Source organism: Eumetopias jubatus, unplaced genomic scaffold (assembly GCF_037043125.1).
Source record: "Eumetopias jubatus isolate StellerSeaLion01/CBP00866 unplaced genomic scaffold, mEumJub1_p1.0 scaffold_13, whole genome shotgun sequence".
Lineage (NCBI taxonomy): Eukaryota > Metazoa > Chordata > Mammalia > Carnivora > Otariidae > Eumetopias > Eumetopias jubatus.
The window spans coordinates 414,160-435,456 of NW_028274819.1; the positions used below are offsets into that span (position 1 = coordinate 414,160).

General features: G+C 64.5%; 3 protein-coding genes across 7 annotated transcripts; all 3 read left to right on the forward strand.

Moving 5' to 3' along the window:
* Positions 1 to 2,478: 2,478 nt before the first annotated feature.
* On the forward strand, positions 2,479 to 8,199 carry PNPLA2 (patatin like domain 2, triacylglycerol lipase). Its single transcript, XM_028094250.2, has 9 exons — positions 2,479 to 2,781; positions 4,645 to 4,877; positions 4,961 to 5,026; positions 5,408 to 5,617; positions 5,817 to 5,877; positions 5,981 to 6,157; positions 6,629 to 6,761; positions 6,982 to 7,104; positions 7,197 to 8,199. The coding sequence occupies exons 1-9, from the start codon at positions 2,595 to 2,597 to the stop codon at positions 7,465 to 7,467; spliced, it is 1,461 nt and encodes a 486-aa protein (XP_027950051.2). The 5' UTR covers positions 2,479 to 2,594; the 3' UTR covers positions 7,468 to 8,199.
* Positions 8,200 to 9,540: 1,341 nt separating this feature from the next.
* On the forward strand, positions 9,541 to 14,415 carry CRACR2B (calcium release activated channel regulator 2B). 3 transcript variants are annotated; one of them, XM_028094240.2, is made up of 10 exons: positions 9,541 to 9,667; positions 11,035 to 11,226; positions 11,306 to 11,417; positions 11,851 to 12,025; positions 12,462 to 12,608; positions 12,736 to 12,826; positions 12,971 to 13,063; positions 13,273 to 13,439; positions 13,661 to 13,732; positions 13,978 to 14,415. In XM_028094240.2, exons 2-10 carry the CDS (start codon positions 11,038 to 11,040, stop codon positions 14,150 to 14,152), a joined length of 1,221 nt encoding a protein of 406 aa, XP_027950041.1. In that variant the 5' UTR covers positions 9,541 to 9,667; positions 11,035 to 11,037; the 3' UTR covers positions 14,153 to 14,415. The 3 variants fall into 3 exon arrangements, with proteins under 3 accessions (XP_027950041.1, XP_087874087.1, XP_087874088.1); XM_088017961.1 differs by having other exon boundaries at positions 9,585 to 9,667; positions 13,282 to 13,439; XM_088017962.1 differs by lacking the exons at positions 9,541 to 9,667; positions 11,035 to 11,226; positions 11,306 to 11,417 and adding an exon at positions 11,477 to 11,586.
* Positions 14,416 to 15,549: 1,134 nt separating this feature from the next.
* On the forward strand, positions 15,550 to 20,428 carry CD151 (CD151 molecule (Raph blood group)). Of its 3 annotated transcripts, none has more exons than XM_028094246.2 (9): positions 15,550 to 15,650; positions 16,474 to 16,709; positions 17,573 to 17,706; positions 17,854 to 18,045; positions 18,450 to 18,524; positions 18,980 to 19,084; positions 19,191 to 19,349; positions 19,495 to 19,581; positions 19,673 to 20,428. In XM_028094246.2, the coding sequence occupies exons 3-9, from the start codon at positions 17,626 to 17,628 to the stop codon at positions 19,730 to 19,732; spliced, it is 759 nt and encodes a 252-aa protein (XP_027950047.1). In that variant the 5' UTR covers positions 15,550 to 15,650; positions 16,474 to 16,709; positions 17,573 to 17,625; the 3' UTR covers positions 19,733 to 20,428. The 3 variants fall into 3 exon arrangements, with proteins under 3 accessions (XP_027950047.1, XP_027950044.1, XP_027950045.1); XM_028094243.2 differs by having other exon boundaries at positions 15,551 to 15,650; positions 17,619 to 17,706; XM_028094244.2 differs by lacking the exon at positions 15,550 to 15,650 and having other exon boundaries at positions 16,358 to 16,709; positions 17,619 to 17,706.
* The last annotated feature ends 869 nt before the right edge of the window (positions 20,429 to 21,297 follow it).

A 21,297-nucleotide genomic window follows, 5' to 3' on the forward strand; every position in this document is an offset into this window, starting at 1 on the left:
GCTCCCTGCTCCGCGGGAAGCCTGCTTCTCCCTCTGCCTCTGCCCCTCCCCACCACTCACGCTCTCTCTCCTTCACACTCTCTCTCTGTCTCAAATAAAATCTTTTTAAAAAAATAAATTTCAATTAATTAACATAGCACGTTGTTAGTCTCAGAGGTAGAGTTCAGTGATTCATCAGCTGCATATAACACCCAGTGCTCATTACGTCACTTGCCCTCCTTAATTTCACAGTTATTCCATCGCCCCATCTTTCCCTACAACAACCCTCCGTTTGTTTCCTAGAGTTAAGAGTCTCTTATGGGGGGGGCCTGGGTGCCTCCGTCGCTAAGCGTCTGCCTCTGGCTCGGGTCATGGTCCCGGGGTCCCGGGATCGAGCCCCACATCGGGCTCCTGCTCGGCGGGAAGCCTGCTGCTCCCTCTCCCACTCCCCCTGCTTGTGTTCCCTCTCGCTGTGTCTCTCTGCCAAATAAATAAATAAAATCTTCAAAAAAAAGTCTCACGGTTGTCTCCCTCTGATTTCACCTTGTTCTGTTTTTCCCTTCCTTCCCTTATGCTCCTTTGTTTCGTTTCTTAAATTCCACAGATGAGTGAGATAATATGATCACTGTATTTCCCTGATTGAATTCTTTGGCTTAGCATAATACACTCTACTTCCATCCATGTTGTTGCAAATGGGAAGATTTCTTTTTTTCTTTTTTCTTTTTTTTTGCTGGCTGAGTAGTATTCGATCGTGTATATATGAAACACGTCTTTTTTTTTTTAAAGATTTATTTATTTATTTGAGAGAGCGAGAATGAGAGAGAGAGCACGAGAGGGAAGAGGGTCAGAGGGAGAAGCAGACTTCCCGCCGAGCAGGGAGCCCGATGCGGGACTCGATCCCGGGACTCCAGGATCATGACCTGAGCCGAAGGCAGTCACTTAACCAACTGAGCCACCCAGGCGCCCTGAACCACGTCTTCTTTACCCATTCATCTGTCCGTGGACATCTGGGCTCTTTCCATAGTTTGGCTCTTGTGGACATTGCTGCTGTAGGCATCAGCTGCATTTCTATACACCAACAATGAGACAGAAGAGAGATTGAGGAATCAATCCCATTTACAATTGTACCAAAACCCATGAGATACCTAGGAATAAACCTAACCAAAGAGGCAACAGATTTGTACTCTCAAACTACAGAACACTTATGTGTACATTAAATTTAGTTAGATACCCCCCGCTTTCCTCTTTCCCAGTACCCAGGCCTGGGCTCCCCTCCCCGCCAGCGCCTTTGTGCATGGCACAGCCTGGGCAGCCCTCTGTCCTTCCTGGGTTAACTGCCCACACACTCCATCCTCTCTCAGTCCTCATTTTGAGCTTATATAAACAATGTCTCCCCACCTCTACCTCCCAATTAGGGCTCGGTCTGGGTTGACCTTGCTCAACTGCTCTATCTTGTGCTGGCCCCTCTGCCAGGCACACCCTCAGTGCCAAGTATGGGTGGCTGACGGCACAGAGGCTGAGGGATGGACATCATGACCCAGATGGCCCTGTCCCTGTCCCGAAGAGGTAGCCCTTCTCTGGCTTCTCAGCCTGGGCCTGGGTGGTGGGCGATCCCAAGCCACAGCCCAGACCTCCAGTCCTGGTACCAGCTGGGTCTTGAGCTGAGCTCCTGCCTGGGGAGTGGGTGTTCCTGGGGAGACAGAGGCATCCCACCACCCCAGCACAGACCAGCTCCTTATTTGGGAGGTGGGGTGAGGCTCAGGGCTGGCTCCTGGAAGCAAGCCAGCCAACGCCTGCCCTACAGTCCTGGAGAAAAATGCGGAAAAGGGGCGGGAGGGTGACATCACTGCAGTGCTCCACCTGCTGGGGCAATTAGCGGGGGCAGGGCGGGCCGGAGTCATACCCAAGAAGACCCCACAGCCCGAAGAGCCGAAGGTCGGACGAAGTAAACCCAGGTTAGTGCCCAGCTATGGAGGGGCCGCGGCGGCGGGCAGCTGGGGCCTGAGGTCAGGTTGGGGTCTACGGCAGCAGTGTTAGCTCTGCAGGGCGAGTGTGATTTGCATCCGCCGCTAGATATTTATGGGTCAGTCTGTGGGTGACTCAGTGGGTCCTGGGGGGGGGTGTCCCTGCCCTGGAGCGAGCTCCTCAGTGTCCAGAGTGGGTGTTGGAGGCAGACCCCGGAGGGACGGGGTGGTGACTGCCCAGACACCAGTGGCCCTCCCCTCGCAAGTATCCAGATTGGTACGAGGCTCTCAGGGCCCCAGACTCCGTTCGTCCCAGGCCTGAGCTGGTCCCTCCCCATCCCCCTGGGCTACCGTGTGTTCCCTCGCGCTCCCCCCGGAGGCCCGGCCTTGGGGCTCGGGGCCGGGGGCGGGGCTCCAGGGCCCCCGGAGGGCGCGGCCGTTCCCCGCGCGCTCCGATTGGGCCGCGCGTGTCGGCCCCGCCCCTGCCCACCCCCACTAAAAACACCGCCGCCGCAGCCGCGGTCTAGCGCAGCGTCTCCGCCTCTGCCGGCGGAGACCTAGAGCTGGAGCGACCGCGGGGCCGACCTCGGCCCCAGAGCGAGAGTGAGCGCCCGGTGCGCAGCGAGCCCCGGAGCCCGGCGGGCCGCAGCGATGTTCCCCAAGGAGGCGACGTGGAACATCTCGTTCGCGGGCTGCGGCTTCCTCGGCGTCTACCACATCGGCGTGGCCTCCTGCCTCCGCGAGCACGCGCCCTTCCTGGTGGCCAACGCCACGCACATCTACGGCGCCTCGGCCGGGGCGCTCACGGCCACGGCGCTGGTCACCGGAGCCTGCCTGGGTGAGCGGGGTTGGGCGGGGGTCCGGCAGGGGTACTGCCTGGGCAAGCGGAGGCCGGACGCGGGGGGGGGGGCACCCTGCCTCGGTGAACCGAGGCCGGGCGGATGCTCTTCGGGAGCGTAGAGCGGCCCCCCCCCCCGCCGTCCCTCCGCAAGGGGAAGCTGGCCGGGCCGCCGTGCGGTGGGGAGGGGTCTCTGCCCGCGCCCAGGACCCGCACCGAAGCTCCGATCCCAGGAGCAGGCCCCGGGGCGGGGCCTGGTTTGTTTTGCTCCGAGGCGCCCCGGGATTGGGGTGCGGCCATGCGCACCTCTGGCGCCGAGGCTCAGGGTGCAAAGGTTGGAGGGTCTGGCAGGTGCCGCCGACGTATTTCACTGGGAAGAGAAAGTAACTCGTGGGCGGGACCGTGAGAGTTGGGGGAGGGGCCTCACCACCCCCGTAGCCTGGCAGTGGACTGGATGCCAGCGGTCACCGTGTCCTGGGGCTGCGCTGTTCCAGGCTGCCGTGTCCCCGGGGCCCTGTATGAGGGTGGCCTCTTAAGAGCATTTGGGCACTGTGGCCTGGTGCCTACCAGGGCATCTGGAAGCTCAGGCCCGGGCATGGCAAGCCCTCCCCTTCCCCCCCTTTCCCCCCAGCACATCACCCACTGTGGGCGTGATTTGCATCCGCCCCTAGATATTTATGGGTCAGTCTGTGGATGGGTCCCCAGTTGTGACCAACGTTTTTTTGCCCACTCCCTGGGGTGGGAGGTGCTTCTGAACCCTCCAGCCCCGTGGGCGCCATTGCAGTTTGTGTGTATTGGGATGGGCTTCTCCACTCACACACGCTTCCGGCAGGGCACTTACAAGTGCTGTTTACGGCACACTGAGTACTTAGGGAGTCCTGGTATTGGTGCCCAGCCCCCAGCCTACTAGGGCAGCCAAGGTGACAGAAGGGTCATCAGTTCTCAAATGCCAAGCCCAGCAGAGGCCTGTCCAGGGTTCTTCCCTGCCCCCTTCCCATGAACTTTGCCCTGAGGGAGGTGGGGTGGAAGGAGCACAGCTCTCCATCCTTGGGACCTGGGGGTTCGCCTCTGTGGCCCTGCCCCTCCCTCCCTTGGAAGCCTTCAGGCCATTGTGTCTCTCAGACTTGCCTGCTGGCCTCAGGACACACCTGGCTCTCACAGGACCTCCTCTTCCCACCCCCACGAAGCCTCTTTTCAGGAGTGGTCTTGGGCAACTGCAGTCCCCACAGCACGGCAGGTTCTGACCCCACTTCTGACTAGGACTGCCTGATCTGCAGCTCCTCCCAAAGGCCCTCCCACTCTGTGACCACTCCAGGACCCCTACTTCTGTTTTTGTGTGAGGCCAGCAGCCATGGGTTCCCGGGAAGAGTCTTGCTTGGCAGGAGCTTGGTCTTGGCTGCAGTGGGTCACGATCGTGCTTTTTCAGGGGTGGTGGGACCCCACTCTTTCCAGCCTCATGCCCACAGGCCTGTGCTGGGCTCCCTGGATCTGGATCTGGCCAAGTGGGTGAAGGCTAAGACTGGTCAGGATTGAACCTCTGCCTTCCCCTCTTCCCAGGCTGGGGGCCACGCCAGGCCAGGCCTGATGACGCATGGATCCGGCCAAGCAGTTGGGAAATACCGGGCAGAGGGCAGGCCTTGGCCGCAGCTGTCAGCCCTCCCCGGGTGGTGGCCTGCCTCTGTCTCTCCAGGGGCAGGTAGCAGAAGTCGCAGTTGTGGGCCAGGCCCCGTGCTGGATACTGGGAATTTCCAGGGTAGATGGAGATGCCACAAGTCTGTGTGCTGTGGGACTCTGCGTGTGGAACCATGGGGGGTGTGCTAAGCCAGGAGTGCTGGCCCCTGACCCTTGGCCCTTCTGACCTAGGCGAGGCAGGTGCCAACATCATCGAGGTGTCTAAGGAAGCCCGGAAGCGGTTCCTGGGTCCACTGCACCCCTCCTTCAACCTGGTAAAGACTATCCGTGGTTGCCTGCTGAAGACCCTGCCTGCTGACAGCCACGAGCGTGCCAGTGGGCGCCTGGGCATCTCCCTGACCCGTGTCTCTGATGGCGAGAACGTCATTATATCCCACTTCAACTCCAAGGATGAGCTCATCCAGGTGGGCCCTGGTGGGGCCGCACTGGGGGTGTACCACGAACTCCAGGCCTCTGCTCACCACCCACCCCTGTCCCTGCCCCACAGGCCAATGTCTGCAGCACCTTCATCCCTGTGTACTGTGGCCTCATCCCTCCCTCCCTCCAGGGCGTAGTAAGTATCCCCTGGCACATTTCCTGGGTGATAGGAGCTGGCCAGTGTGTGAGCAGTGGGACGCGGCAGTGCGGAAGAGGAAGGCCGTCGGTGCCCGCCCCCCATTTACCCCTTGCACTACCTGTTGCCTCACTTCCCCCCCCCCGTTGCTCAACAGCAGGCAGCCCCCTGGAGACACCATACTTCCTGTGGCTGTCTCCACCCCGCCCCCATGGTCTAGCCATCTGCCCAGCGGCCAGGCAGGCCTGTGGCCAGTGCCCAGTGCCCAGTGGGTGAAAGGCACAAAGGAAGTAGCCACTGGGTGGGGCCCAAGGTGGCCCAGTGGGCCAGTCAGCTGGGTCCTCAGGCCCCTCCCTGTGTAACCATGTGTCCTGGCCGCAGCGCTATGTTGATGGTGGCATCTCAGACAACCTGCCACTCTATGAGCTCAAGAACACTATCACCGTGTCCCCCTTCTCGGGGGAGAGTGACATCTGCCCACAGGACAGCTCCACCAACATCCATGAGCTCCGGGTCACCAACACCAGCATCCAGTTCAACCTGCGCAATTTGTACCGCTTGTCCAAGGCCTTGTTCCCGCCCGAGCCCACAGTGAGTCCGCTGGAGCCCCCCGGTGAGCCCTGTGCCGGGGAGGTGGGGGCCTGCAGGGCCTCTCCACTGGGGCCACCTGTCCAGCCTGGATCCAAGTTAGCTTGGTGGAGGGGAGGGGTAGCAGGGACGCCAGGGCCTCTAGGGGGCAGGACAGGGCTCATGTGGCCGCCTGCTCTAATTTACCACCCCCCTGCCTCAGGTGCTGCGAGAGATGTGCAAGCAGGGCTATAGGGATGGCCTGCGTTTTCTGAGGCGCAACGGTGCGTGGGTGCCCCCTGGAGCGGCTGTGGGCGGGGTGGGATGGTGGCTCTGCACTGTTGTCCGGGCTGTAGTGCTGATCACCCGTCTGGGGTCCCCACCCAGGCCTCCTGAACCGGCCCAACCCTCTGCTGGCGCTGCCCCCTGCACACCCCCCTCCCCCCAAGGACGAGGATATGGAGGATGCTCAGGCGGCCACAGAGAGGGCCCCAGTGGACAGCCACTTGCAGCCACCCCTGGAGGATCACATCCTAGAGCATCTGCCTTCACGGCTCAATGAGGGTGTGTGGAGGCGGGGGCTCCTGGCTGGGCGGGGGCCCAGGGTGCCTGGCTGGGGGGGTGGGGAATGAGGGTCGGGAGGCGCAGGCCCTGGCTGGGGGGGCGGAAATGAGGGTGGAGGTGGGGTGGGGGGTGAGGGCTCCTGGCTGGGGGGGAATGAGGGTGGAGGCGGGGTGGGGGGCGGGGGCTTCTGGCTGGGGGGGAATGAGGGTGGAGGCGGGGTGGGGGGCGGGGGCTTCTGGCTGCGGGGGGGAAATGAGGGTGAAGGCGGGGTGGGGGGGCGGGGGCTTCTGGCTGCGGGGGGAAATGAGGGTGAAGGCGGGGTGGGGGCTGGGGGCTCCTGGCTGGGGGGGGAATGAGGGTGTGTGGAGGCAAGGTGGGGGGGCAGGGGCTCCTGGGGGGGGAAGCCAAGGAGCAGAGAGGTCCTGGCCTCCCCAGCTGGCGGTCAGCTTCCCTCCTGCGTCCCACCCCCAGCCCTGCTGGAGGCCTGCATAGAGCCCAAGGACCTGCTGACCACCTTCTCCAACATGTTGCCTGTGCGTCTGGCCACAGCCATGATGGTGCCCTACACTCTGCCACTGGAAAGCGCGGTGTCCTTCACCATCCGGTGAGGGGAGTAGGGGGTTTGGGGCAGGGAGCACGGGGGACCGAACTTTGGGGTCATCCATGAGTGCTGGACGCCCTAGAGGGAAAAGGCCACTGGTTGGGGGAGGCTGCAGAGATGCCGTGTCAAGTCTTCCAGAAGCTGGGGCACAGGTGGGGGTAGAGCGGGCATGGTGTGAGGGCCGAGCTGTAGACCCTGAGGCCATGCCTCCCATCCCCCCCAGCTTGCTGGAGTGGCTGCCTGACGTCCCTGAGGACATCCGGTGGATGAAGGAGCAGACGGGTAGCATCTGCCAGTACCTGGTGATGCGAGCCAAGAGGAAGCTGGGCAGCCACCTGCCCGCCAGGTGAGCCCCCCCTCCCTGTTGTGTCTGCCCAGGGTCCGAAGCCTCAGTGGCGTCCACGGAAGCCCTCTGGCCCTCCATCCCTCCCCCTGCAGGCTGTCAGAGCAGATGGAGCTACGCCGCACGCAGTCGCTGCCCTCTGTGTCGCTGTCCTGTACGGCCTACAGTGAGGCGCTGCCCGGCTGGATGCGCAACAGCCTGTCGCTAGGGGACGCGCTGGCCAAGTGGGAGGAACGCCAGCGCCAGCTGCTCCTGGGCCTTCTCTGCACCAACGTGGCCTTCCCGCCGGACGCCCTGCGCATGCGTGCTCCCGCTAGCCCTGCCCCCACGCCCCCACAGCTCCCACCCGCCGTGCCCCCTTGCTGAGCGCCCTTGCTCCACCCTTCCCCAGCCCCCTGGGGCCCCGGTGCTGAGGGCTGGGCCCCCCAGCTTCCCTGCCCTGTGAGGTGGGGCCCTGGGGTGGGCTGAGGACCCCCCCCACTCCCGGGCCTCTCTCCATTACCCCTGCAGCAGTAAGGAGATGGGGTCCCTCACAGCTGCTAGAAGGGCACTTGCTATCAACCCCCTCCACCAACCACTCACGGGCTGCACCTGTGCCTTAGTCTCCCCCTCAGGCCCCACCCCAGAACTGGGGAGGAGGGTGGGGCTGCACTTCCTGGGGCCCCCAAGTCAGTGCAGTATTACCCCAGAGAACTTTGCACCTGCTCCTCCCTCCTCATTTGTCATGTTTTGCTGAAGAACGTATGTGAAGAATTATTTATTTTCGCCAAAGCATATGTAATAAATGACATGGCTCAGCCCCGCCTCCTTCACTCGTGTGTGACTCCCTGGCCAATGTCTCTACTTCGGGTCAGGCTTTCAGGGGTCCTGTGCTCCTTGAGCCTGGCATTCGGTCCTGCCAGCCAGGCCTGAGGCCTTCCCCTAAAGGCCCTCGTGGGCCTCCTGGGTTCTAGTGCACTTCTCTGGCTGGGGCCCGTACGTTTGCCCCACTTTGTCCTGAGGTCTGCTGGCGGGCCCTTGGGCACAGCTTTCCAAGGGCCAGCAGAAATATTGGGACCAAGATCCCTGCTAAATAAAAACTAAGAAATGTTTACAAAAGGTGGTGTCTTCATTTCCACTCAATGGTGACGCAGGTGGTGTGGGGCTGATCTCAGGGTTGGGTGGCTATGGAGGGTGGGGTTCCCCAGCTGAGCACCGAGGACCTGGGAGGCATGGGACCTGTTCCACTTCGGGCATTTGGCGCAAGGCGCTGGGCCTTCCCCCTTGGCAAACCTCACTGGCCAGTGTACACACCTTCTCGATCCCCTGCCCCCTTCCCACCACACGAGGTACCCAGTCTCCTGCCAATATATAGGAGGAGTATGGAATGTCGGGTTGGGTGAGGTCTGACCTCGAGGAGGCTGGACCTTGATCCGTGGGAGACATAGTTTCCTGAAAGCATCCTCTGATCTGGACAGTCTGAGGGGATGCAGCCCTTTTTGGTGACCAAAATGGCCCATGGTTGAGGGGCACTGGAGCAGAGCTGGGTGGCTGGCTGGCTGTCCAGAGCTCTGAGTCCTGACCAAGGTATCAGGCAGCTATGGCGGTGGTGGCAGCCCCCAGCCAACAATAACGGTGGGACCCTGCAGGACTTGGAGAGCCGGCTGGGCAGGTCCCCACGTGCCTGTGCCAGGAGCCGTCCCCCCTGGCTCTCAAGGTCCCGTCCTGCAGGCCCAACCTGTTCTAGCTCAGCAGGATCCCAGGCCCCTGGAGAAGCAGAGGTTTCCGGACCCCCAACCACCCTCCAGGTGGGTACAGGGGCTGGGTTGGGGCTAGGGAGGGGGACCTTTGGCAAGAGAATGGGTTTTCTCCCCGCAGCAGGAAGTTCCCATGCCAGCCCCACCCGGCACCTTCTCCCAGTGCTCCTTCAAAGGGAACCCAAGCCAGGGCTGTGCCCCAAAAGGAGAGCTTGGGGGCAGGCTGCAGAGGAGAGGGCCTCCTTCTGCTCCCACCCCAACTCACTCGCTCCCACACTTGCACAGCTATCATGCGGCTAATTTAAATACCATTTTGTAAGATATTACGAGCTAATTGTTTAACCACGGGAAAGACGAAAACTGGGAAAGCATAGGCAAGCAAGTAAAGTGCCCCCCACTCCGAGATTACCATTGAAGATATTTTGGTCTGTCTCCTGCCTGGCTTGGTCCTGCACACACTTTTTGGCGCCTTAAATCCGGATCCTCAGGACAGCCCCACCCTCCTCGCCTTAGCCCAGCTCGGGAAGTGTCCCCAGGCCAGCGGGGGCATCTCCGCCCGGCCGTGAACTCCGCGCAGTCGGGACAGACGGCGGGGGCGCCGGGGGCCGGGGACCGGGCGTGGTGTGGGGCGAGAGCCGGGCCTCCAGGGCAGCGCCGAGAGGCGGAGACACTGGGACGGTAGCGGCGGCGGCTCCGCCCGGGCCCGGCCCACGCCGGGGTCTCAGTTCCTGCAGGGCAGCGGGAGCAGCTCCGGGCCCGCGCCCCCCGCGCGCCGCCGCCTTTCCAGAGGAGCTGCGGGCCGCGCGACGGGTGCGGCGGGCGGCTCGCAGGTAAGCGCCTCGGGGGTCCCGCCGCCGCGCCCCCGCCCCGGTGGCCGCGGGGCGCGCCGACCCTCGCGTCTGGCCGGCGGGGACGTCGGGGCTCTGGGGAGCGGAGCGGCGGTGGGCGCAGCGGCTCGCGGGCCGGCCTTCTTCCCCGCTTTCCCCCGGCCCGCGCCGCACAGCTTCCGGCTGGGATGGACCTCCAGTCCCCGGAGCCCACGGGCCGCGGGGGCTGGGGTGGGGGCGCCCGCCGGGGCGAGGCGACGGCGCGAGGCGGGAGACGGTCCTGAGGCCCCCAGTTCCCTCCTCCCGCCTTTCCTCAGACCTGCACTCTTTGGAGATTGCGCCCCGACACCCCTCCGCCCGAGGAATATAATATGGGCGGGAGAGAAAATCAAGGTCCCGGACTGAGAGGAGAGGACCCCAGAATCCCCCAGGCTGGGGGAAATGTCGCCACACTGGGGGTTAGCTTTGGGAAATCCGGGACCAGGGCGTTGTGGGAACGACAGGTGGCTCTGATTAGGGGGCGGGGCGCCCCGCGGGGAGGGAGGCCCCGCGAAGTTTCCACGAACTGGAGGGGGTTGAGTCTGGCGGACCACAAGTGCCTAGTGCTTGGGGGAAGGGCCATCAGGCCTAGAATCTGGCGTGTTCTTGACAAGGGCCATGGAAGGCATGGGCATACCAGGCTGAAACCCTGCATCTGCAACCCTTGGGGCCAGGGGCCCGGTGGGAGGGGCTGCGGCCGAAGGGGAGGAGCTTAAGTCGTCGGTTAGCCGGCTGGAGGCCAGGACGTCTGAGGCCCAGACTCAGGGGCTAAAGACTTAGCCAGGATTGGCTGAACGCTCCCGCTGGCCCAGCCCGGTCAGCCAGGTCTCCAGGTGTCCAGCTTTAGGACCTGTTCAGCTCCTCCCCTCCGCTGGCCAGTCCCTCACCCAAGCTCTCTCCCCTCAGCTGCCAGGAGCCCCCACCTCCTTATTTTCCATCACAAGGTCTTCTGTAGCTGCCTCCCCCCACCCCAGGTTGCCCTCCCCCAGCTCCTCTCCTCCTGCACTGGCTGCCCCCTGAGCCACAGCCTCTAGCTCCCTGGGCAGCCCCCACAGCCCACAGGCCTGGAGCCTGCTTCACTCCCACCCATGACACCCCTTGCCTGCAGCACTACCCCCAAGTGACTGTCCTGCTCCCAGCTACACTGCTCTCTGGACCTCTGCCATGCCTTCTCCCGGCTTCCCACCTGGTGCAGGGAGGCCCCTCTGCTCACTCACGGCTCCCTACAAGCCCAGCTTAGCCCCCACCCACGGCCACTCCACCTTCCCTTCTCTCCCACTCTCATCTCTCTTGAGCTTTGCTTCGGCCCTGACTGTTCCCTGACTTCACAGCGCATGATGGCAGAGACCCCCACTCCCATGGCCAGGCCTGGGAAGCCCGGTGCCGGGGAGGCCCAGGATGAGAAGGAAGTGGAAGAGGGGAGCGCCGGGAGGCCAAGGGCAGAGGTGCTAGAGCAGGCCCAGGAATTGTTTCTGCTCTGTGACAAGGACGCCAAGGGCTTCATCACTCGGCATGACCTGCAGGTGAATCCCCAGTCCCAGGAGGCTGCCCCAGCCAGGGGCCGACCTTGGCTGCTCAGCCCTGCCATCCTTGCCTGGCTAGGGTCTACAGAGTGACCTGCCCCTCACGCCTGAACAGCTAGAGGCTGTGTTCGAAAGCCTGGACCAGGCCCACACAGGCTTCCTCACCGCCTGGGAGTTCTGCCTCGGCCTGGGTGAGATGAGCCCCCGAGGCCCCCCTCCCCCCCACCCCACTGCGCAGAGACCCTCCACTGGCACATGTGGGGCCCACACCCAACACACATGGCTGCCTGTGCCTCGCCATGGCCTTCCTACGGAGCACAGACTGGTATCAACACACACAGGCACCAGATGTCACCAGAGGTGTGCAGCTGACCCTCCTGCTCCATGACCCCCTCCCTTCCGTGCCAAACCCCAGTGGGGCTGGAGCCAGGCTTGCTCCACTCTGGCCCGGGTGGGTGTTATCTCCCATTCCTAAACCAAGAATCAGGCCAGAATAAGGAAGAAAAACAGGAAACTGGGCTCGGAATAAGGACAGGATGTGTGTGGGGGGGGCGGGGGGGCGAGTGGTGGCTGAGCGGGGTGCCAACCCACAGCCTTGGTAATCTCACCTTCCCATGCCCACAGGGAAGTTTGTGGGGGTGGAGTCAGCCCAGGGTGCACTGCCCTCCCGGGCTCCCGAGGAAACCTTTGAGTCGGGCTGGTCAGATGTGCAAGGCACTGAGGGCTCTCTGGAGGAAGAGGAGGAGGAGAGATTCTGCGAAGTGCTGGAGCAGCTGGGGGTGGCCCCAGCCCTGGGCGAGTGAGTTGGTGCCGAGGCGGCTCCCAGTTCCCTCTTCTGTCTCCCCCGTGCACGCTGCCTGTCCTCGTCGCTCGTGTCTGTTCCAGTTCAGGGTCCCTACGCTGGGACTGGCCCAGTCGGTCTCTGTCAGCTGTGACACCTGGGAGGGGCTGAGTGTGATCTCCCGCAGAATTTGCATATCAGGGGGCAGCCGACAAGGCTGTGGGAAGAAGGGCAGGCGCTGCGCACAGCTGTGTGTGTATACAAAGAACCTTGCTGCCCTACAAGCCCCGTACACACCGACCTCAGGCAGGGGCAGAAGCACCCACGAGAGGGTACCCCACATGCAGCAAACGCAGCTGGTCTATCCAGGGCTGCAAGTCTCCAGAAGGCTTACCCTTCAGGATGGGATCGGTGAGCCCCCGTTTCAATTTCAGCCCCTGCCCTCCCCCTGCAGGCAGCGAGCGGTGAGGACGCTCTGGACCCGGCTGCAGCGCGAGCGACCCGAGCTGCTGGGCTCCTTCGAGGACGTTCTGATGCGCGCGTCGGCCTGCCTGGAGGAGGCGGCCCGAGAGCGGGACAGCCTGGAGCAGGCGCTGCGGCGGTGAGGGCTGGGACCAGGGCGGGGCCTGGGGCCCAGGTGTCTGGACTTCGGGAGGCAGTAGAAGCGGGGCTGGGGGGTGTAGTGCGGGTCGGCTCAAAGCAGCTGCCTCATCCCCTGCCCCCCGAAGGCGGGAGAGCGAGCACGAGAGGGAGGTGCGGTGTCTGTACGAGGAGATGGAGCAGCGGCTTCGCGAGCAGCGCCAGCGTCTGCGGAGTCAGGTGGGCCTGACGCCCCAGCCCAGCCCCGCGCAGCCCGATCCCAGACGCACGTGTCTCCCTGACTCCGTTCCACCCCCCTCCACACACACCCGTCCCTGCCCCTCCACCGCCCGCTGAGGCTCAGGAGCTCCCCGCGAATCCCAGGACCTCCCCCGGGAGGAGCGCAGAGGCCTCCTGGAGCTGGAGCTGCAGAGCCGCGAGCAGGAACTGGAGCGCGCGGGCCTGCGACAGCGGGAGGTGAGTGGCCGCCCGCCCCTGCCGGGGAAGGGTGGGACCCGCGGAGCCCAGGGCCCTGTCCCCACCGTCACCCGCGCACGGTGTGCTTGAGGTTCCCTGGGCCTCAGTGCCCCCGGCCCTGGAACCGCTGGGAGTCAGGGGCAAACGCAGCAACGCGAAGAAGCGGTGGAGGGGTCCTCCCCAGCTTCGATCCCCCCCTCACTCCCCAGTTGGAACAGCAGCTGCAGACCCGGGCCAGGGAGCAGCGAGAGGCGCAGGCGCAGAGCGCGCAGCTGTGGCTAGCCAACGAGGCGCTGAGAACTCAGCTGGAGGGGGCGCAGGAGCAGCTCCGGAGACTGGAGGGCGATGTGCAGGGCCGCCGGGAGCAAACCCTACGGTGCCTGGGGGAGCAGGGAGGAGGCCAACCCTCAGGGGCGGGCCCGGGGAGGGGGTGGGGCCGGGGGGCGAGGCGGGACCGGATCGCTTTTGGGGCTCAGGTCTGGGCCACTTCCACCCCCATCCCATGTCCCAGCCCCGCCCTCAGGGTCTGCGTAGGCTAGGGTCCTGGGACGTCCCGACGAGCCTCCCTGCATCCCGGTCACCTCCTCCCTCCTGCAGAGAGGTGGTCGCAGTCTCGAGGAACATGCAAAAAGAGAAGCTCAGCCTCCTGCGACAACTGGAGCTCCTCAGGTGCGGTCTGGCTCAGGCCCCGCGAGGGAAGGGGCTTGTCACAGCTCGGGAGCTCCTAGCTCCCGACATTCCTGACCACTGCCTCATCCACTTGGAGGAAACCCTTGTGTCTCTCCTCCATCCCTCATGCGGCAGCCCCAGCCAGACACCCCTCTTCTGGTCTGAGGGAGAGCAGAGCCCATATTCCCCATCCAGGAATGCTGCCTCTTGAGACCTCTTAGGGCCCGTGGACTCCCCTTTCCTAGGGAGCTGAACACGCGGCTACGGGACCAGAGGGACGCCTGTGAGGCCAAGCGGCTGGGCAGTGGTCGAAGGAAAGCTCTGGCTGTGGCCCGCTTGCCGGGGCCTACCTGTTGCTGCTGCTGCAGCTGGGCTCGCCCTCCGAGACGTGGCTCTGGCCACCTTCCCAGTGCCCGCTGACCATCCCCAAGAGACTCCCTGGGCGTTACTTGGAGAAGCTGCCCCTTGAAGGTGGTGCGTCGTGGCTGGGGGCTGCCCATTCAGGATGTGGGCTCTATTTAGTTGACTGTCTGGCCTGCCCGCATGCAGACATGAAGGAACGAACCTAGGAGTGGTCAGAGTCTCCTGTGCCTCTCTGCTGGCCCTCATCCTGTCCCCATCCCACCCAACCCATCTCTGACCAGCAGAAAAACGCCCTCCTCCTAATAAAGTCCATGACTACACTGTGACCTCCTTAGCCTATGTGGGCGGGAGCCACAGCACGTGTGTGCTACACACACGGGGTGTCCATGGTACACTCAAGGCAAGTGGGATGTGTGTGGCACAGGTGAAGGGCCCTGTGGTGCTGGGGCTGCGGATGTCCCCGCATGTCTCTGGTCACGCCTTCCAGACCTCGCTGTCCATTAAAGCTGAAGTCCCATGGGGCCCCTCTGTGGGAACAGGGACTGAGGCCCATTGTCTCCTCCCGGCCTCAGTTGACCACCCCATCCCCAAACCAGCCCGCCCTGAGTGGCACCTCCAAAGGGGTAGGTCTGCAGCCACTTCTCACGCCCCTCCCTCCACCCTCCTTGGGAAGCTGGGAGCTGCTGGCCAGAATCATGAACCCTGGGAAAGGAGCTGGGGACGAGTGCTGCCCACTGTCCATGGAGAAGTATTCCAAATGACTGCAGATTCTCACCGACCCCGCCTGGGGTCTGGGAATGAGCCTGGTGGGTTGGGAGTCCCCTCCCCATCCTTACTCCCACTGTCGGTTTCCCAGTCTCTCAGGTCAGCAGGCTCTGCCCTGTTTCCCTCACCCCTTTCCACCCCTCCCAGGACCGATGCCTTCCAGACTGAACTGTCTCTGGCAGGGACCCCAGGCCTCCGCTCCAGGCTGTCCTCCATACTGCACCCAGAGAGACCCCACTCTTGCATCTGATCACACCTCCAGATCATTCCCCAACGCCAGCATCTGTTCTGCCGACCCTGCAGCCTCCGGGTGGTCCCTGGGTTTCGAGGAGAGAACCAGAACCGGGGCTGGGCCTGGAGAAGGGCCGGGTCTTGGACACAGTCCAGAGCCCTGGCCGGGCTGGCCGCCGCCTCCACCGCCCCCACCGCCCCCACCGCCCCAGCCTAGCTCCTTCGTCTCGCGAGGGTGTAAGTCCTTGGCTGGGCTATGGGCGCCCGCGGGTGGCAGCACGCCCGCCTCCACAGTCCCGGGCGGCCCCCCAGCCCTAGCGCCGGCGCCGGCACCGGCTGAAGTGCCCGCCGCACCGCCCTTCGCAGCGGCACACTGTTGGGACCTGCCCCGCGCCCGCCGCCGTGGGCGGGGCCTGCGCGTCGTGGGCGGGGCGCGTCGCACTCGCAGGGCCCGAACCGGCTTGCAGTCTCCGCGCTCCGAGCCGCCTCCTCCCCCGCCGCCCCTCGCAACCCCGCCCCCGCCCCCGTCGCCGCCCGGCGGGACTCGGACGCGTGGCCGGTGAGTCTGCCGCCTGGCCAGGCGGGCCGGGAGGGGCCCGGTGTCCCGGGGCCGTGGGCGGTCTGGACCGCGAGGCCCGGCTGCAGGCGCCAGGAGGGAGGGCCGGGAGGGCTGGGAGGCCCGGTCCGCCGACCCGGCAGCAGCGCGCACCGGCCCTTTCCGGAGGGAGCCGGACACCGGGGAGCCGGGTGGGCGGAGGCGCACCCGGGCCGGGGGGCGAGGCGCCTCCTGGGTCTTCGCACAGGCCTAGCGGCCCCTTCGGCCCCATCTGAGCACCTTGGTCATTGTCTCTGGACATCGGTGCCCTTCCCTCCGCCTGGGTGCAAGTGGGCGCGCCGTCGGCTCGCCCGGGCAGGGGCGGCGGCTTCACCGCGGTGACGCGCGGCTGCCTCCCCGGGCCTGGCTGGCGCGGAGTGCGGGGCTCCTGGCCTTGCCCCGGCCGCCGACGGCCCCGCTGAGTTGCAGGGGCTGGGGTGGGGCAGCTCTGTCCCAGGCCGGAGGAACTATTTCTGGCCGGCGCTTTCCCAGGGGGCTCACATCCGCCAGGCGCTCCCGGAAAGAGGGGCCCCTCCTCCGCCGGTCGTCCGCGCGCGGGCGGCGGGGGCTGGGACCTCTCCACGGGCCCAGGGCCAGCCTGCGGGCGCGTGGGGCTTCCATACACCCAGCTCCGTGGTACGGGGCTGCAGGTACTGCTGCTTGGTGGGGTAAGGGGAAGGGGCGGGTCTGGCAGGAAGGCCCAGGGTGGGGTGCCTGGAGAAGGGAGTGATCCCTCCCCTCCCAGGATCACACTGTCCAGAAATGTTTTCTGCCCTACCCACCCAAGCCCAGACCAAAATACCGGGCCTGACCTCTCCCCTCCCTGCCGCTGGGAGTGGACGCTGCCTACTCTGGAAGCCCAGCTGCTCTGATCCACCGCCAGGAGCGGCCACAAGGAAGGGTGACAGGATCCTGCCTATCCAGCGTGGGCCAGACCTGTGACCTCCCCTGCCCTTCTAGCGGAGCCTCCTAGGGAACTTCCGGACACCTGTCTGACAGAGGAACCTGCCCCCCAGCAGCCAGGTGGGTCCTGGGTGGGGCAGGTGAAAGTTCAGCTCTGGGTGGTGCTGGGCCTGTCTGGAAACGTGGCCTGGGGCGTCCAGCCCTCTCCCACCCTCCCCAGTGCAGACACCCCACAGCAGAGCAGGCAGGGTGTCCCCGGGTGCCACTGGGGAGGAGCACAGCCTGTAGCTTCTTGTCTTGCTGGGGTTGGGGGGGGCTGTCCCCGTTCCATTAATGAGGACCAATCGAGGAAGTACCCCCCAGGTCTGGGGAATGTGTTTCTGCTCTATTCTTCCTACCCTGGTGAAGAGGAAGGCAGGCCTTCCCTTTAACAAAAACCTGAGGGGCTTCCCTGAGGCCACATCACTAGTGGGTCTTCGCACAGGCCTAGCGGAGTGGCCTCTTCCCCTCCAGCCGCCGGTAGGCTCCTGCCAGCCTGCGGGCCTGCCAGCCTGTGACGTGGAGCCCCGGGAATGTTGTGTGTGTGGGGAGGGTGGGGGGTGGGGCCTGCATGAGCTCACCCGGAGGTGCCTGCTGGGGCTTCCTACCCTGGCTGCCAGCAGGGGTGAGTCAGCCGGTAATGGTTGGGGTCCTTCATGTCTCCCTGTGCCCTGGTCAAGGAAGCCAGGCCCTTCAGCCCTCCAGGGCCTGGCCTTCAGCTTGGCTGTGGGCAGTAAACATCCACCCTGGCAGCGTGGGGTGGGTTTTGGGGGCTGGGGGGGTGGGGCTCCTGAATTGCTCTCCCAGGAAGTGTCCTGGTTCTCATGGACACCTTCCTGGGCCCTTCATTCGGGGCAGACGGTTGGCTGGGCTTCAGCCAGGGGCCGGCCGGGGCATCTGTGTCCCCTCCTACTGTCCTCACTGGTGTCTGGCTGGCCTCCCAGTCAGGTCCTGGTGTTGGGGGCTCTCTGACGTCCCCTCGCTTCTCAGCTCCAGGATGGGGGAGTTCAATGAGAAGGCGACATGCGGAACCGTCTGCCTCAAGTACCTGCTCTTCACCTTCAACTGCTGCTTCTGGGTGAGGAGCGGGCGCCCCCTCCCCTTGCCTCCACCGGCTGTCGTCTTCTCCCTCCCTTCCCTGGTCCCTGAAGGAGCCTTGGCCTGGGAGCTCAGGCCCATCTCAGGCCTGGGGCCGGAGGTGGTGACCAGTGTGCACTGCCCACAGCTGGCTGGTCTGGCCGTTATGGCAGTGGGTATCTGGACGCTCGCCCTCAAGAGTGACTACATCAGCTTGCTGGCCTCAGGCACCTACCTGGCCACAGCCTACATCCTGGTGGTGGCCGGCGTCGTTGTCATGGTGACCGGTGTCCTGGGCTGCTGTGCCACCTTCAAGGAACGGCGGAAACTGCTGCGCTTGGTTAGCGGGGCGTGGCCGGCACTGGGGTGGTGGGTGGGGGTGGGGGTGTACCTGAAGGGGGGCTCCCCACCAGGCTGCTGGGAGGGCCCTGATGAGAAAGAAGGGAATGTTGGAGGTCACGTGTGATACCGCAGCGTCTGCTGTGCTCACTGTGGTGGGGGGGTCCCAGCCCACTTGTCCAGCCCCGAGGCCCCGCATCCCGGCTGGGCGCGCTGAGGGAAGACAGCAGCTCCGAGGGGAAGCATCAGGGACTACCGGCATGCACCTGCTGCCTGGAGCCCTCTGTGGCCCCTTGGGGTCTGAGGCTGGGGGCTCTGCTCTGTTGTGCCTGGACACTAGGAGTCCTCACGGGACAGGGAGGTCTGTGTCCAGCCCCACCTAACTGGGTCCCTGCCCACCCCCAGTACTTCATCCTGCTCCTCATCATCTTTCTGCTGGAGATTATCGCTGGCATCCTGGCTTACATCTACTACCAGCAGGTGAGGGGCCTGGACGGACAGCAACACGGAGGGACACACATGCAGTAAGATGCAGTGTGCATGTGGGGATGCGCAGGTCCATGCACGCAGGGACACACACACACAGATGTGCCATGTAAGAAGACAGGGATACACGGACACACGCACAGACACAACCCCCCCATGCTCCAGAGCCGACCACTGGGCCATCAGGCCCCGGGGGGTAGGACTGGGTCACTGTGGGGACGGAAAGTGTCTATGGGATCTGGAGCGCCCTCCCTGTCCCCAAGCCAGTCCACGGCCACCTGGTGACTCCCCCAGCCCAGCCCCCTCTCCCCAGCCAGCATCGAGCCCTAGTGCTGCTTGGTGGCCTCCCTGAACCTCTTCCCCATCCGCATCTGCCTCCACCTGTCCCACCCCCGGGGGGGGGGGTGTCTGAGACTGTGCAGCTGGAGCTGTCACCACCTCACCCCCAGCTGAACACCGAGCTCAAGGAGAACCTGAAGGACACCATGACCAAGCGGTACCACCAGCCGGGCCACGAGGGCGTGACCAGTGCTGTGGATAAGCTGCAACAGGAGGTGGGTGGTGGTGCGGTGGGGGCGTGTGCACACTCCTGCAGGCCTTCCCGGACCTCTCGGGGGGTCCCTGCCACGCAGGCTCAGCCGGGCCGTGTTCCCACCGCAGTTCCACTGCTGTGGCAGCAACAACTCCCAAGACTGGCGGGACAGTGAGTGGGTCCGCTCGGGCCAGGCCGGTGGCCGCGTGGTACCCGACAGCTGCTGCAAGACCCTGGTGCCTGGCTGTGGGCAGCGGGACCACGCCTCCAACATCTACAAGGTGGAGGTAGGCCAGCAGGTGCCTGGGCTCCCCGGGGTGGGGCTGAGGAGCCAGGGGCCCAGGATGCCCTGGGGGTGGGGGGGCTGGTGTGGTCACACCCCAGTGGGGTTGGACTTGCCCACTTTCAGTGTCCCTACCCCTACCCTGCCAGGGCGGCTGCATCACCAAGCTGGAGACCTTCATCCAGGAGCACCTGAGGGTCATCGGGGCCGTGGGCGTTGGCATTGGCTGCGTGCAGGTTCGGGGCTGGGGCGGGACAGGCCCTGGTGGGTGCAGGGGACGCCATGGGGCTGGCGCTGTGCTGTGCTCACCCTGGCCCTGTGCCCCAGGTCTTCGGCATGATCTTCACGTGCTGCTTGTACAGGAGCCTGAAGCTGGAGCACTACTGAGCATGCCGGGCGCCGCCCGCGTGGGCCGCAGCTTTGCGCCACCTGACTACGAGCTGACACTACTGAGGGCCAGGGAGCTGGGGTCCCAGGACGCTGCTCCCTCCCCACTCTGCCAGGGAGGGGCTGTTCTCAAGCCCCTGTGCACCCCCCATGCCATCACGTGACCTCTGGGGCCCCTACCCTCAGAGGGAGCTGCAAGTGCCTTTCTCTGCAGACCAAAGGCCTGAGATGCCTCCCCCCCCCCCCGCCCACAGCGGTGAAGGGGCTGTACTTCTGCCTGTGGGGGGGGTGGTCTCGGGGTGTTCCCTGCGCTCAGCCAGAGGGGCTGGCCCACCCTCGGGTGCTCCCAGACCCCCAGACACACCCCCGCATGGTGGTCAGGGCAAGCCTGAGCGGCGGCACTGCTGGGTGGGACAGAGCCGGGGAATATGCCTGCCCTTGGGCCAAAGACCCCAGCCCATTCCTGGGAAAACCAGGCCAGCCCTGCCCTGCGGTCCTGTGCCTCTGCCCTCCCCGGCCCCGCTGCCCTGGGACTTCCCCACCACTCTCCCCACTGAAAGGCCACAATTCACTTGCTCCTGTCCTGTCCCCTTCGCAGAAGCAGGGGGTTTGTGGGTTTTATTCACTGCTGTATCACAAATGCCTAGAACTGCTTGTGCCACGTAATAGGCGTTCAATAAATGTTTGTGGAACGGACGCGTGAGCTTACTGTGTCAGTGACAGACAGGGTCCTGGTCCTCAGGGCCTTCCCCCCGAGCAGTGTGGACAGAACCACCCACCTAGTGCCAGGACAGGAGGCCGGGGGGGCACACCCTGGGGCTCCAGGGCAGCCACGTGTGAGCCAAGGATGGACGCAAGTCCAAGGAGAGGACGCCAGTCACAGGGACACTGAGGCGGGCTGAGAAGCAAAAAAACCTTGCAGAAAAGTGGTGGCAGGGCCAGAGCCTCCTGGAGGCAATGGAGACCTCAAACGGCCTGGACCTGCTTGTTTCCAAATGCCCTCTGGCCCGTGTAGCCATTAGGGGAGGGGGCAGAGTCTCTGGGACCCAACATGAGAGGCCCAAGCTCTGTAGGACCCATACCCTGGGCAGACCCTACCTCCCCCTGCCCCCACAGCAGGTTTGTTCACTGGCCCTCAGAGGACCCCATGTCCCATGTCCGGACAGCAGTGTTTGCTCTGAAAAAGGTGCCAAAGAAAGTTTCCTCCCTCTCCTAACCACACACTCCTGCCTACTGCCCGCTGGAGGGCACCAGGGCTTGCCAGACTCCCGTCCAGGGTGATGGCTGCTGGCTCGAAGCCTTAGCCTGAGCTGCAAGAGGACAGAAGCCCCTGGCAGATAGCTCTTTGGGTAGGCCCAAGGGATTCAATGCTAGTGCCCAGGGCACTGGGAGCTTGGCAAACCCTGACACCCAGCAGAGCCTCCTCAGGGCTGCCCTCAACTCACTGTGAGGGCCTCAGGGCTGGCTGTGGAGGCTGGGCACTGCCTCTCCCCCTCCAAAGTGACTTGGCCAAGGGAAGGGGCCTGCTGAGCTTGGAGCCTCAAAGCTTCTGGCAGTAAGACCCT

What these genes read in the sequence shown, in the direction of transcription:
- PNPLA2 (XM_028094250.2), top strand. Translation starts at nt 2,595, where the DNA reads ATGTTCCCCAAGGAGGCGACGTGGAACATCTCGTTCGCGGGCTGCGGC. An exon ending in CTCCCTCCCTCCAGGGCGTA is followed by an intron (nt 5,027 to 5,407) that starts GTAAGTATCCCC and finishes TCCTGGCCGCAG; the next exon opens with CGCTATGTTGATGGTGGCAT. An exon ending in GCGTTTTCTGAGGCGCAACG is followed by an intron (nt 5,878 to 5,980) that starts GTGCGTGGGTGC and finishes GTCCCCACCCAG; the next exon opens with GCCTCCTGAACCGGCCCAAC.
- CRACR2B (XM_028094240.2), top strand. Translation starts at nt 11,038, where the DNA reads ATGATGGCAGAGACCCCCACTCCCATGGCCAGGCCTGGGAAGCCCGGT. An exon ending in TCACTCGGCATGACCTGCAG is followed by an intron (nt 11,227 to 11,305) that starts GTGAATCCCCAG and finishes TTGCCTGGCTAG; the next exon opens with GGTCTACAGAGTGACCTGCC. An exon ending in CGACAACTGGAGCTCCTCAG is followed by an intron (nt 13,733 to 13,977) that starts GTGCGGTCTGGC and finishes CCCCTTTCCTAG; the next exon opens with GGAGCTGAACACGCGGCTAC.
- CD151 (XM_028094246.2), top strand. Translation starts at nt 17,626, where the DNA reads ATGGGGGAGTTCAATGAGAAGGCGACATGCGGAACCGTCTGCCTCAAG. An exon ending in CCTTCAACTGCTGCTTCTGG is followed by an intron (nt 17,707 to 17,853) that starts GTGAGGAGCGGG and finishes CACTGCCCACAG; the next exon opens with CTGGCTGGTCTGGCCGTTAT. An exon ending in TTGGCATTGGCTGCGTGCAG is followed by an intron (nt 19,582 to 19,672) that starts GTTCGGGGCTGG and finishes CCTGTGCCCCAG; the next exon opens with GTCTTCGGCATGATCTTCAC.